Below are 13,718 nucleotides of genomic sequence, written 5' to 3'. Positions count from 1 at the left end.
GACACACATATACAGATCTCACTCACTCACATACACACAGACCCCACTCTAACACACATATACAGATCTCATTCTAACACACACAGATCCCACTCTAACACACATATACAGATCTCACACACACACACACAGACCCCACTCTAACACACATATACAGATCTCACTCGCACACACACAGACCCCACTCTAACACACATATACAGATCTCACTCACACACACAGACCCCACTCTAACATACATATACAGATCTCACTCACACACACACAGACCCCACTCTAACACACATATACAGATCTCACTCACTCACACAGACCCCACTCTAACACACATATACAGATCTCACTCACACACACACACAGATCCCACTCTAACACACATATACAGATCTCACTCACACACACACAGACCCCACTCTAACACACATATACAGATCTCACTCATACACACACAGACCCCACTCTAACACACATATACAGATCTCACTCACTCACACACACACAGATCCCACTCTAACACACATATACAGATCTCACTCACACACACACAGACCCCACTCTAACACACATATACAGATCTCACTCACACACACACACAGACCCCACTCTAACACACATATACAGATCTCACTCACACACACACAGACCCCACTCTAACACACATATACAGATCTCACTCACACACACACACAGACCCCACTCTAACACACATATACAGATCTCACTCACACACACACACAGACCCCACTCTAACACACATATACAGATCTCACTCACACACACACACAGACCCCACTCTAACACACATATACAGATCTCACTCACACACACACAGATCCCACTCTAACACACATATACAGATCTCACTCACACACACACACAGACCCCACTCTAACACACATATACAGATCTCACTCACACACACACATACACAGGCCCCACTGTAACACACACTCACGATAGAAGACACAGGTCTCAAAGTGTCAAAAACCGGTTTGAAGACTGAAAGAAGTAGCAAAGGTCACACTCCACATGCATATTTTCCATTTTAAAACTTTCCCTTTAAACCATCTGACAGTTCAATATGTCAGAGCACCAAGATGTTTATCTGTTCACGACAAATGTGCTCCTGTCGGCTCCTCAGTGAAATCAATGGTTGGCACTTACTTAGTTTTTTCAAACTCATGGTGGTTCCTGGTGTTAGAGGCTCCCTCTCATTTGGAAATGCAGCGAAAGACGGTAGATGTACTGTTGAGAAGAAAAGAAGGAACACCTTTCTGTGTCAGTCATAAACCTCCACACTTTTACAACATCTCCATTGCATTAGCGGCAGCTCCCCTTCTGCCTATTGCACAGAATCATTGCACAGTCATTTCCTGAGACTCTCAAATGCTTGGGGAGCCTTCTCAAGCGACAAGGTCACTTTGTACATCTAGGAGCATCTTAAATGTCACATTTATTGACTCTTTTCTGAACTCTCAGTTTCATCTGCTACCTCGATTCTATCTTCTGTTTTTCTAGATGCAGTAAGGCAGTTAATAGTTCCTCTCTGACAGTTAGCCAAGACATCTGTATTCATTTCATTTCTCTGAGGATTTTCCCTTTAACCCATTGGAGACTGTAGCCTGTTTTTTTGACTGATTTTAGTGTTTGTCCCGGGAAAGAGGAAAGTATCCTATGTTTTGCAGTCCATGTCAGCATCCGTTACTCTCAAGGGAAGATTTGCTCTGGTCGGTGTATGTCAATGATAATTGTAAATGTCCAGGGAATATCTCCCCCACTTTTTATTTCTCGCAGTGTCATTAAGAAACATTCTCTTAAAACACTTTTACAACTTTCTTAGAAGTAGTGAACATAAGACTTTAATTTGCAATGTTTACAATGTTAGAACATAGAACATTACAGCGCAGTACAGGCCCTTCGGCCTTCGATGTTGCGCCGACCTGTGAAAGCACTCTAAAGCCCATCTACACTATTCCATTATCATCCATATGTTTATCCAATGACCGTTTAAATGTCCTTAATGTTGGCAAATCCACTACTGTTGCAGGCAGGGCATTCCACGCCCTTACTACTCTCTGAGTAAAGAACCTACCTCTGCAATCTGTCCTGTATCTATCTCCTCTCAATTTAAAGCTATGTACCCTCGTGCTAGCCATCACCATCCGAGGAAAAAGGCTCTCACTGTCCACCCTATCTAATCCTCTGATCATCTTGTATGCCTCTATTAAGTCACCTCTTAACCTTCTTCTCTCTCACGAAAACAGCCTCAAGTCCCTCAGCCTTTCCTCATAAAATCTTCCCTACATACTAGGCAACATCCTGGTAAATCTCCTCTGCACCCTTTCAAATGCTTCCAAATCCTTCCTACAATGTGGTGACCAGAACTGCACGCAATACTCTAAATGCAGCCGCACCAGAGTTTTGTACAGCTGCAACATGACCTCATGGCTCCGAAACTCAATCCCTCTACCAATAAAAGCTAAAACACCATACGCCTTCTTAACAACCATATCAACCTGGGTGGCAACTTTCAGGGATCTATGTACATGGACACCGAGATCTCTCTGCTCATCCACACTACCAAGAATCTTACCATTAGCCCAGTACTCTGTATTCCTGTTACTCCTTCCAAAATGAATCACCTCACACTTTTCTGCATTAAACTCCATTTGCCACCTCTCAGCCCAGCTCTGCAGCTTATCTATGTCCCTCTGTAACCTGCAACATCCTTCCGCACTGTCCACAACTCCACCAACTTTAGTGTCATCCGAAAATTTACTCACCCAACCTTCTATGCCCTCCAGGTCATTTATAAACATGACAAACAGCAGTGGCCCCAAAACAGATCCTTGTGGTACACCACTAGTAACTGAACTCCAGGCTGAACATTTCCCATCAACCACCACCCTTTGTCTTCTTTCAGCTCGCCAATTTCTGATCCAAATCGCTAAATCACCCTCAATCCCATGCCTCTGTATTTTCTGCAATAGCCTACCGTGGGGAACTTTATCAAACGCTTCACTGAAATCCATATACACCACATCAACTGCTTTACCCTCATCCACCTGTTTGGTCACCTTCTCAAAGAATTCAATAAGGTTTGTGAGGCACGGCCTACCCTTCACAAAACCGTGTTGCCTATCCCTAATCAAATTATTCCTTTCGAGATGATAATCAATCCTATGTCTGATAATCCTTTCCAAGACTTTGCCGACAACAGAAGTAAGGTTCACTAGTCTATAGTTACCCGGGTTGTCACTACTCCCCTTCTTGAACAAGGGGACAACATTTGCTATCCTCCAGTCTTCTGGCACTATTCCTGTAGACAATGACGACATGAAGATCAAAGCCAAAGGCTCTGCAATCTCCTCCCTAGCTTCCCAGAGAATCCTAGGATAAATCCCATCCGGCCCAGGAGATTTATCTATTTTCACACTTTCCAGAATTGCTAACACCTCCTCCTTATGAACCTCAATCCCATCTAGTCTAGTAGCCTGTATCTCAGTTTCTCCTCGACAACATTGTCTTTTTCCTGTGTGAATAACACGCAGGACCCTAACACACAGAACACCGACACCCAGGACACTGACACACCCTCCCAAGCCCACCCCTCTCCTCCCCGGCACGCACCCTCCCCAACCCCCCCCACCCCCTCTCCTCCCCGCACGCACCCTCTCCATCACTCGCCCTCCCCGGCCCCCAACCTCTTCTCCCCGGGTCCAGCGCCGGCCCGAGGGTTGCTGGCGCCCCGGGCAAGCTGAACTTCTGCGCCCTTGGGGGGGGGGCCGAGGCGGAGGGGGGGGGCCGAGGCGGGGGGGGGGGGGGCGAGGCGGGGGGGGCGGGCCGAGGCGGGGGGGCTGGGCCGAGGCGGGGGGGCGGGGCCGAGGCGCGGGGGGGCGGGCCGAGGTGGGGGGGCGGGGCCTAGGCGGGGGGGGCGGAGGGGAGGACGGAGGGGTGGCCGGAGGGGGCCGCCCTGGGGGAGGGAGGCCACCGCGCATGCGCTGGTTGGCACCGGCCCAACTGCGCATGCGCGGGACCCGAGTCTGGCACCCCCTAGCACATGGCGCCCCGGGCGACTGCCCGAGTTGCCGGTACCTTGGGCCGGCCCTGCCCGGGTCACACCCTCCCCAACCCCCCCCCCCCTCTCCTCCCTGCACGCACCCTCTCCATCACTCGCCCTCTCCGCCCCCCCCCCCACTCTCCTCCCTGGCAGGCACCCTCCCCACCCTCCCCCACTCATCGCCGGCACGCACCCTCCCCAAGCCCCCCCCCTCCTCCCAGGCACGCACCCTCTCCATTACACACCTGCCCCTCCCCCTAGCCCCTCCCCCAAGCACCTCCCCAAGCCCCTCCCCCAAGAACCTCCCCAAGCCCCTCCCCCCAGCCCCTCCCCCAGCCCCCTACCCCAGCACCTCCCCCAGCTCCTACCCCAGCCCCTCCCCCCACCCCCTCCCCCTAGCCCATCCCCCCCTTCAGCGTCTCCTCCCAGCCCCTCCCCTCCCCCCCCAACCCCTCCCCCCGCCCCTCAACTGTGTATTAATGGCAGATAGTGAGAAAACAAATCTACTCACTCCACCCAGACTATAGAGTCATTGGGCTGGATTCTCAGCCCCCAGACGCCGAAATCGTGTTCGGCAACGGGGCGGAGAATCCGTTTTGGCACCGAAATTGGGAGCGGCGTCAGTTTTTAAATTCTCCGCCCCCCCCAAGAATCGCCATACTCCACGTATCCACCGCCTGAGGCCATTGCCTGAGGCCCGCCCAACGATGCTCCGTTGCCGACCGGCCGAATTTCCGGCGGCGCGGAACTTTCATGGTCCCACCGTCCAGGATCCTCGCGAGGCGGCTGCGGACTCAGTCCGGGGCCACCACAGTCGGGGGAGGGCCGATCGGAGGGAAGGGGGGGGGGGGGCTTCATTCGGGGCTGGCGGCAATGTGGGCGGGGGGTGTGGGGCGGTCCGGGGCGCGCGAGCGACCGCCCGATGCGGGGCACTACTTTGCCTGTCCAGGTCCGCGGGCTGAGTCCGCCATGGAGCAGGCCGCGGCTGTCGCAGGTCACCGCCATGCGCGTGCACGGCCTCTGACCCGGAAGTGCTGGGGGCCGTATCGGAGAGCAGGAAACAAAAGACTCCAGAGCGAGGGAGACACTTTCCAGGCAAAGAACATCATCCAGGTGAACTGTCAATGTCAACACACACATGTAGCATTAAGAGACTGGCATGAATTAAATATGCGTTGCAATACATGTGCAGGGACACACTAATAAACAAACAGTAGTTATGTTCGCGAGGAAAATGGGTTGTTTATATCTTTTATTTGAGAGGAAAAGGGGGATGTTTGCGTTTTGAATTACAACATTACTAACTGTCTGATCTGGCTTGCCGTAGTCATTAGTTTCGGCCATGTGACAAGCCCACTGTAGGCTGCCATCTCACTGAGACAGACACTGAAGACTGAAGAAAACTGTTATCCTGAAACAGAAGCCAGGATGACTTCTCGGCGTTTCAGCTGCTGCTGACGTACCAGATTTCCATCGAGTCTCCACTGGGGCCCTAAGCTTGATTCAAAGGATTCCCCACTCCTCGCTCCACCCCAAGCCCACTATTTGCCTTGTAAGATGGAGGGAGGAAGTGTCGTCCCTCTCCCCCCATCTCACCACCACCACCACCACCATCGTGCCCCCTCCCCACTCCACCCTTACAAGCCCACACTGGAAACGAGAACAAAATGGAAATGATGCTAAAGGTCTACCCTATTTACCTGGGAGATCCACTGATGTCTTTCTGGAGTTCCAGTAGGACAGCCGTGGAGCTTTGTAGCCAAACCGTTAACTCCTTCTGTCCAGTCAGCTTAATCACTTGGGCTTAAAGCTGCTTGCTTTTACGTGAACAACTTGTCTCTCTGACCCAGCCTTTTCCCACGTACTGTGAAAGCAGAAGGAAGCAATGTTGCCACACCCAATATATTAGCACGGCCTGAGCCACCAGGAGTTGGGCTGTGATGAGAAGAGTGATGTCTAAATACAGCAGCAGGGATGGAGGTTGTATAATTGGCCAACGTGTCTGCATTTTCAGATTCTCAGAGATTGAAAGCAGAGTCAGTCCCACACATTGCCCAGATAAATTGGGTCCTGCTCCTGTGAACCTCAGAGAATCTCAGTGGCCATCTACGACTCCCCTACACATCTGCCCATCCAGACTGACAAGCCTCGAAGGTTTCTGTTTTCTTTCGATTCCAGCTTCTCTCATCCTTAATCTACTCCCTTCCACTGTTGGTGATCTTCGTCTGTCTAGGCTTTAAGCTCTGGAATTCTCGCCCGAAACCTCTGCTTCTCTCTCCAAACCCATTGAGTAAGCTTTTGATCTCCTGTCCCAATATTTTTTTTTTCCGGCTCAGTATGTTTGATAATCGCCCCTTTGAAGCCCCATGGGACATCTTGGGCGGGATTCTCTGACCCCCCACGCCGGGTCGGAGAATCGCCCGGGGCCGGCGTCAATCCCGTCCCCGCTGTGTCCCGAATTCTCCACCCCCCGAGATTCGGCGGGGGCGGGAATCGCGCCGATCGGCGGGCCCCCCGTGGCGATTCTCCGGCCCGCGATAGGCCGAAGTCCCGCCGCTGACTAGCCTCTCCTGCCGGCGTGGATTAAACCACCTCTATTCCCGGTGGGAGGAGCAGCGCGGGCGGGCGCCGGGGTCCTGGGGAGGGGGGGGGGGGGCGCAGGGCGATCTGACCCCGGGAGGGTGCCCCCACGGTGGCCTGGCCCACGATCGGGGCCAACCAATCGGCGGGCGGGCCTGTGCCGTGGGGGCACACTTTTTCATCCGCCTTCACCATGGCAGAGGCAGAAGAGACCCCCTCCCCTGCGCATGCGCCAGTATGACGTCAGCGGCCGCTGACGCTCTGGCGCAGGCGCGGACGTATTTTTTTACATAGAATTTACAGTGCAGAAGGAGGCCATTTGGCCCATCGAGTCTGCACCGGCTCTTGGAAAGAGCATCCTACCCAAGGTCAACACCTCCACCCTATCCCCATAACCCAGTAACCCCACCCAACACTAAGGGCAATTTATCATGGCTAATCCACCTAACCTGCACATCTTTGGACTGTGGGAGGAAACTGGAGTACCCGGAGGAAACCCACGCACACACGGGGAGGATGTGCAGACTCCGCACAGACAGTGACCCAAGCCGGGAATCGAACCTGGGACCCTGGAGCTGTGAAGCAATTGTGCTATCCACAATGCTACCGTGATGCCGGCTGGCTAGGCGCCAAAAGCCGTTCACGCCAGCCGGCGCAGTGGGAACCACTCCGGCGCGGGCCTAGCCCCTCAATGTGATGGCTTGGCCCCTAAAGGTGCGGAGAATTCCGCACCTTTGGGACGGCCCGATGCCGGAGTAGTTCACGCCACTCCAACACGCTGGGACCCCCCCACCCCGCCGGGTAGGGGAGAATTCCGGCCCTTACTTTGTGAAGCGTGCTTATAACATTACAACAATGGCTACACTTCCAGAGTACCTCATTGGCTATTTGGGTAACCTAAGGTCAGGGAAGGCGCTACATAAATGAAAGCCTTTCGTATAAATACAAGTTATTGTTGACAATAATCCACACTGGGTTACAGATCTATCTACCTGCATTGATTCACTATTACTCAGGCTTCACAGAACATGGTACCATCGCGTCTGTCCTCAGGCTGTATTTGTATAATCTCTATGTCAATCAGTCTCATATATATATTGTATTTTATAAGCACATATAGTTTTCACACATTGTTGATGTTTTGCACCGAGGAATCATGAGAAAGTGATTGTTTTAACATATCCTAAAGGCTGAGACATGAATCAACAATTGCGCAGAGTGTTTTCCTAGGTGATAAATGTCCACGAGGTATTGGACTGGAATCTCCGATTCTGCCTGGACCCGAGATTCTCCTGGGAATACGGGGTAACAATCGAGAGTTAGAACCGTGGCTAACTCGGACAATGCTATCCCGCCTCTATCCTTTCAATTACTGTCAGTAAAGCTGAGGTAGACTAAGCATTATCAACTGGGAGTGAACCCATGACCTTCCTGAACTGTTTGCCTCAGTACCACCCCGAGTGGTGCATAGAAACCTCCACCCCCATTAGGATGGGACTCTTTCATTTTCTCTTTTTAAACTGCGATACTTCACGGTCTGCTCTCTGAGTGAGCAGGTGTTGAGCTCCGTTTAAAAAAATTCCGTGTTCCATTACAGCACTCGACAAGCATGAGGAAGGATGGAGCCCCGGAGCCGGAATTAATCAAAAACACGTGTGCATCTTGAGTAAATAAAGTCAAGCAGCTTCCAGTGGCAGACGGGGCAGTAACCAAAGGACAAAGATTAAAAGTGATTGGCAGAAAAATCGGAAGAAACATGAGGAAACATTTTTCACGCAGGGTGGGTTATTTTTGTGATCTCCAACCCCCTTCCTGAAGGAGAGCATTGGAAGCAGATTCAGTCTTAATATTCAAAGGCAAATTGGATAAATATTTGAAGGGGGAAAAAAATGACAAAGCTATGGAGTGGGGCAGAGCGAATTAATTCGATCCTATCCAAGAGCTAGCAAAGGACTGATGAGTCGAATGGCCTCCTTCTGCGTTGTATCTTTTGGTCTCCTTACTTGAGAAAGGACGGACTGGCGCTGGAGGGTGTGCAGAGGAGATTCACTAGGTTAATCCCAGAGCTGAAGGGGTTGGATTACGAGGAGAGGTTGAGTAGACTGGGACTGTACTCGTTGGAATTTAGAAGGATGAGGGGGGATCTTATAGAAACATATAAAATTATGAAGGGAATAGATAGGATAGATGCGGGCCGGTTGTTTCCACTGGCGGGTGAAAGCAGAACTAGGGGGCATAGCCTCAAAATAAGGGGAAGTAGATTTAGGACTGAGTTTAGGAGGAACTTCTTCACCCAAAGGGTTTTGAATCTATGGAATTCCTTGCCCAGTGAAGCAGTAGAGGCTAAAGATAGATAGTTTTTTTGAGAATAAAGGTATTAAGGGTTATGATGTTTGGGCCGGAAAGTGGAGCTGAGTCCACAAAATATCAGCCATGATCTCATTGAATGGCGGAGCAGGCTCGAGGGGCCAGATGGCCTACTCCTGCTCCTAGTTCTTATGTTCTTACGTATCGCTTTGCGATTCTGTGAAGCGAGCCGGCAACAGAGAAGGAGGAAAAAGCAGGGAACATTGGCCGATTTGTCTCACCATTTTCTCCACAGGCCACTAAAGCCAATTGTAGATACCGTACCATGGCCACCACTTGGACCAGCTAACTCAGCTCAGACCAAGTGTTAGAACCTAGAACCCTCCTGATCTGTATGGCTCACTGCAGCATTGACCAGCAAATTCAGCACGGCTCACTTTGCAATGCTTTCACCTCCGAGTCAGAATGCTGGGGGATTCAAACACCCTCAGCCATATTTGAGAGTTTAGTCCAGGAGAGCACTGAGGGAGTACTGCATTGCTAGAGATGCAATTTTAGCAGGACCATTCCACCTAACCTGCACATCTTTGGACTGTGGGAGGAAACCACAGCACCCAGAGAAAACCCACGCAGCCACGGGGAGAACGTGTAGACTCCGCACAGGCAGTGACCCGAGGTCAGAATCGAACCTGGATCCCTGGCGCTGTGAGGCAGCAGAGCCAACCACGGTGTGAAACCAGTAGTGAGCATGTGACCCATGTGAAAAAAAAATGTACTCGGGTTGCATGACGTCTGGAATCCTCACTAGTTGCTTCTTGGCCAATGACAGCCCAGCAACCTCCTCACATGACTTTGTCATTGATGTGTTTTATGGGTCACCTCTGTGCATGGTGCAGGTCAGATGAACTCTTGTCTGCCACCATGTCTGTGCAGGGCTGAACTCTATATAGCCCACTTACGTAAACAAGCAACAGCCTGACAGAAAGATAGCACCCGTCTCGCGACTTCACCATGTCCTGAAGCTCTTTGCCTTAAAACTGCCTTAAAACAAGAGCTCAACCTCCGACATATGTTTCTGAGGGGTCTGGTGCGGTTTTAGGTTCCCCTCTATGACAAGGGGCTGCCCTGAGTAGAACAAGGGTTGGCATTGGATGCGGCCTGGCAAAACCACCACCATCGCAGTAGGTTAAAAAGAATGAAGTTTGGTATGGAGCGATAACTAATTTTCACCTCTCTTGAGCTCCCTCGGTTAGTATAAGTTTTCAATACCAGGTGGTGCATTTCCTTTATTTTAATGCAGAAAGCGTATCACAGCTTTCACTGCATTAATCTATCCACATAAATGACAAACGATGCTTGAAGTCCAAACTCTTGAATGCTTCAGTCTCCAGATTACTCATACCTCCTCCATCCAAAACTCAGAGTTATTTACAGTGATAAATTGCAACAAAAAAAAAACTGCTCCCTAAACTCTCTTTTTGGAAGTGTGTGTGGGAACCTAATGCATTGTTATTGATGTCTGGGGCTGGTCAGATTGCATTTCATTAGTTACTGTCTGGTGTCACTAGAGATGGAGAACACATTAAGAAAATCTGTGATTTACATCCCACCAGTGGCTTGAATTTACTGGGCTTGGGGTGGGATTTAAACCTTATCCCACAACAGATTTGGTGCATTATGTATTAACCTCGACCGTGAATACACTGATGCCATTACCAGAATCCTATTTTGTTAAGACACACATTGAGGGCCTGCTGATGTGTGCTTACCTCTGTATTTCTCACATTTGTGGTAAATGTGGATGCTGGACATGGTTGAGGGATGTTGTCTCTTTCTTAGATTTCCGTACTCTATGAATTGGCAGTAAAAGTAGTCTGTGAAGGGAACAGAGTGAATAAGTTTCCATTAGCTCCTCATAAAGGAAATAATTATTCAGTATTACGACGAGCAACTCCTATGAACTGGATAATTTTCTCACAGTAAATAGCACTAATATGCCTCCAAAGGACTGGTGCCATGAACTCTATCAATGTAACAACAATGTGCCCTGCGTTGACTTTAATTCACTCGAGATCACATCATGAGTTTTGCATCCACCTGAACTCTGCACAATTTAGTGAATTAAGATTGCCAACCCTCCTGGATGGATTGAGAGTCTCCCAGAATGGGACCTGTATCCCAGGAGAATTTCAACCTTTATGTTTCTTGCAACAGTAGTCTCTCCCGCTATCCCCCTCGTCAGTTGGATTGGATTGGATTGGATTTGTTTATTGTCACGTGTACCGAGGTACAGTGAAAAGTATTTTTCTGCGAGCAGCTCAACTGATCATGAAATACATGGGAAGAAAAGGGAAGAAAAGAAAATACATAATAGGGCAACACAAGGTATACAATGTAACTACATAAGCACCGGCATCGGATGAAGCACACAGGGTGTAGTGTTAATGGGGTCAGTCCATAAGAGGGTGGTCTAGGAGTCTGGTAACAGCGGGGAAGAAGCTGTTTTTGAGTCTGTTCGTGAGTGTTATCAGACTGCTGTACCTCCTGCCTGATGGAAGAAGTTGGAAGAGTGAGTAAGCCGGGTGGGAGGGGTCTTTGATTATGCTGCCCGCTTTCCCCAGGCAGCGGGAGGTGTAAATGGAGTCAATGGATGGGAGGCAGGTTCATGTGATGGACTGGGCGATGTTCATGACTCTCTGAAGTTTCTTGTAGTCCTGGGCCGAGCAGTTGCCATACCAGGCTGTGATGCAGCCCGATAGGATGCTTTCTATGGTGCATCTGTAAAAGTTGGTGAGGGTTAATGTGGAAATGCCAAATTTCCTTAGTTTCCTGAGGAAGTATAGGCGCTGTTGTGCTTTCTTGCTGGTATGTGGGTGGACCAGGATAGATTTTTGGAGATGGGGACCCCTAGGAATTTGAAACTGCTAGCCACGTACTGTGAAAGCAGAAGGAAGCAATGTTGCCACACCCAAGATGCTGACAGGGGTGTGTACAGTACTTTGCTTCCTGAAGTCAATGACCAGCTCTTTCTGAGATTCTGAGATTCTCCCACAGAGAATCCTCTGACTCTGAGCTCCATTGCTTCCCTCTGCACGGGAGAGAAGGACATCAGGCATCAAGAGGTGGGGGAGACAGGGGAATGGGATGCAGCATTTCTGGCAGGGCCAGGAGCAGGGTCTCGGAGCAGCACCATGAGAGGAACAACCAGCACAGGGGGAAACTTGGAACTATTATTGTAAAAGAGTAGTGGACAATTGCTTCCAGAATGGAGGACCAGGGACAGAGACCGAAGGCTTCACACAGAAAGAACCGAAGAGAAAGGGAGAAAGGGTTTTGCATTGAGGTTCTATTGCGGGATTCGTCACCACAATTGGCTATTGATGTTTATCCACAACAGTTTTCATTTATTCTTTACTAGGACGTGAACATCACTGGCAAGGCCGCCTCTGTTGTCCATCTCTAATTACCCTTAAGGTGATGGCGAGGCGCCTTCTTGAACTGCTGCCATCCATGTGGCGTAAGTCCCTCCATAGTGCTGTTAGGAAGGGAGTGCCAGGATTTTGACCCAGCAACCTTGAAAGAACAGCGATATAGTTCCAAGACAAGATGGCATGTGACTTGGAGGGGAAATTGCAAGTGGTGGTGGCCATGACCCCTGCACCTGATACCCTTGACCTTCTAGTTGGTAGAGGTCACGGGTTTGGATGGTGCTGCAGAAGGAGCCTTGGTAAGTTGCTGCAGTGCATCTTGTAGATGGCACACACTGCTGCCACTGTGCGTCGGTGATGGAAGGAGCGAAGGATAGAGTGTGATCCAGCGGGCTGCTTTTGTCTTGGATGGTGTCAAGTTTCTTCAGTGTTGTTGGAGTGGCACACATCCAGGAAAGTGGAGAGTATTCCATCACACTCCTGACGTGCCGTGGATGGTGGACAGGCTTTGGGGGGTCAACAGGTGAACTACACGCGGTAGAATTCCTACCCTCTGACCTGTTCTTGTAGTCACGATATTATATGGATGGTTCAGTTAAGTTTGTCGATGGTACCTCCATGATGTTGATGGTGCAAAATATTACAAAGATACTCAAAAAAGTTAAATATAGTAATATTTGCTGACATCACACTACCGAATGATCTGTGATGAAATGGTGTATAATTGGATGGCACAGGATCTGAACTCCCAGTGGAACTGTGGAGGGTAGAACCGTAGAATCCTTACAGTGCAGAAGGAGGCCATTTAGCCCATCGAGTCTGCACCGACCCTCTGAAAATACACTCTACCTCCAGCCCAAAACCCTGTAACTCCAAATAACCTGCACATCTTTGGACACTAAGGGGCAATTCTTTGCATGGCCAATCGACCTAAGCTGCACATCTTTCGACTGTGGAAGGAGACTGGTGAAACTGGAGGAAACCCACGCAGACACGGGGAGAACGTACAAACTCCACACAGACAGTCACACAAGGCCGGAATTGAACCCGGGTCCCTGGCGCTGTGAGTGTGGTGAATGTATTATGCCAATAATCCACCATTATATTTATATCTGTGCTGTTGCCCTTGTATTTGTATCTGCTATGCTGTTGCCCTTGTGGGCTTCTCCTATGGGCCATTGTATGGTATTATCCATAGGGGAACATGTTGGGGCTTGTATGGGCTCCGCCCATGGCTCCTGCCTTTGAAGGGAGGTATAAAGAGCAGTCGACCTGTAGGCGGTTCTCAGTATTGGATCAGTCGCAGGCAGGCACAGTTCTAAGTTGATTAAAGCCACGGTTTA

At 50.0% G+C, this 13,718-nt stretch overlaps 1 protein-coding gene across 1 annotated transcript in view; it reads right to left on the bottom strand.

Annotated features, from left to right (window-relative positions):
* Nucleotides 1-13,718, bottom strand: part of LOC119955493 (SH2 domain-containing protein 3C-like) — a 113,791-nt gene that overhangs the window by 84,667 nt on the left and 15,406 nt on the right. Inside the window, exons 2-3 of the mRNA XM_038781723.1 lie at nt 10,717-10,821; nt 1,165-1,245 (exon numbers count right to left, since the gene is read on the bottom strand). Coding sequence (XP_038637651.1) covers nt 1,165-1,245; nt 10,717-10,759 — 124 coding nt within the window. The 5' untranslated portion in view covers nt 10,760-10,821. The remainder of the gene's footprint in view (nt 1-1,164; nt 1,246-10,716; nt 10,822-13,718) is intronic.

This window comes from Scyliorhinus canicula, chromosome 21, assembly GCF_902713615.1.
Source record: "Scyliorhinus canicula chromosome 21, sScyCan1.1, whole genome shotgun sequence".
NCBI classification, from domain to species: Eukaryota; Metazoa; Chordata; class Chondrichthyes; order Carcharhiniformes; family Scyliorhinidae; genus Scyliorhinus; species Scyliorhinus canicula.
This window is presented reverse-complemented; position numbering and strand designations above follow the sequence as displayed.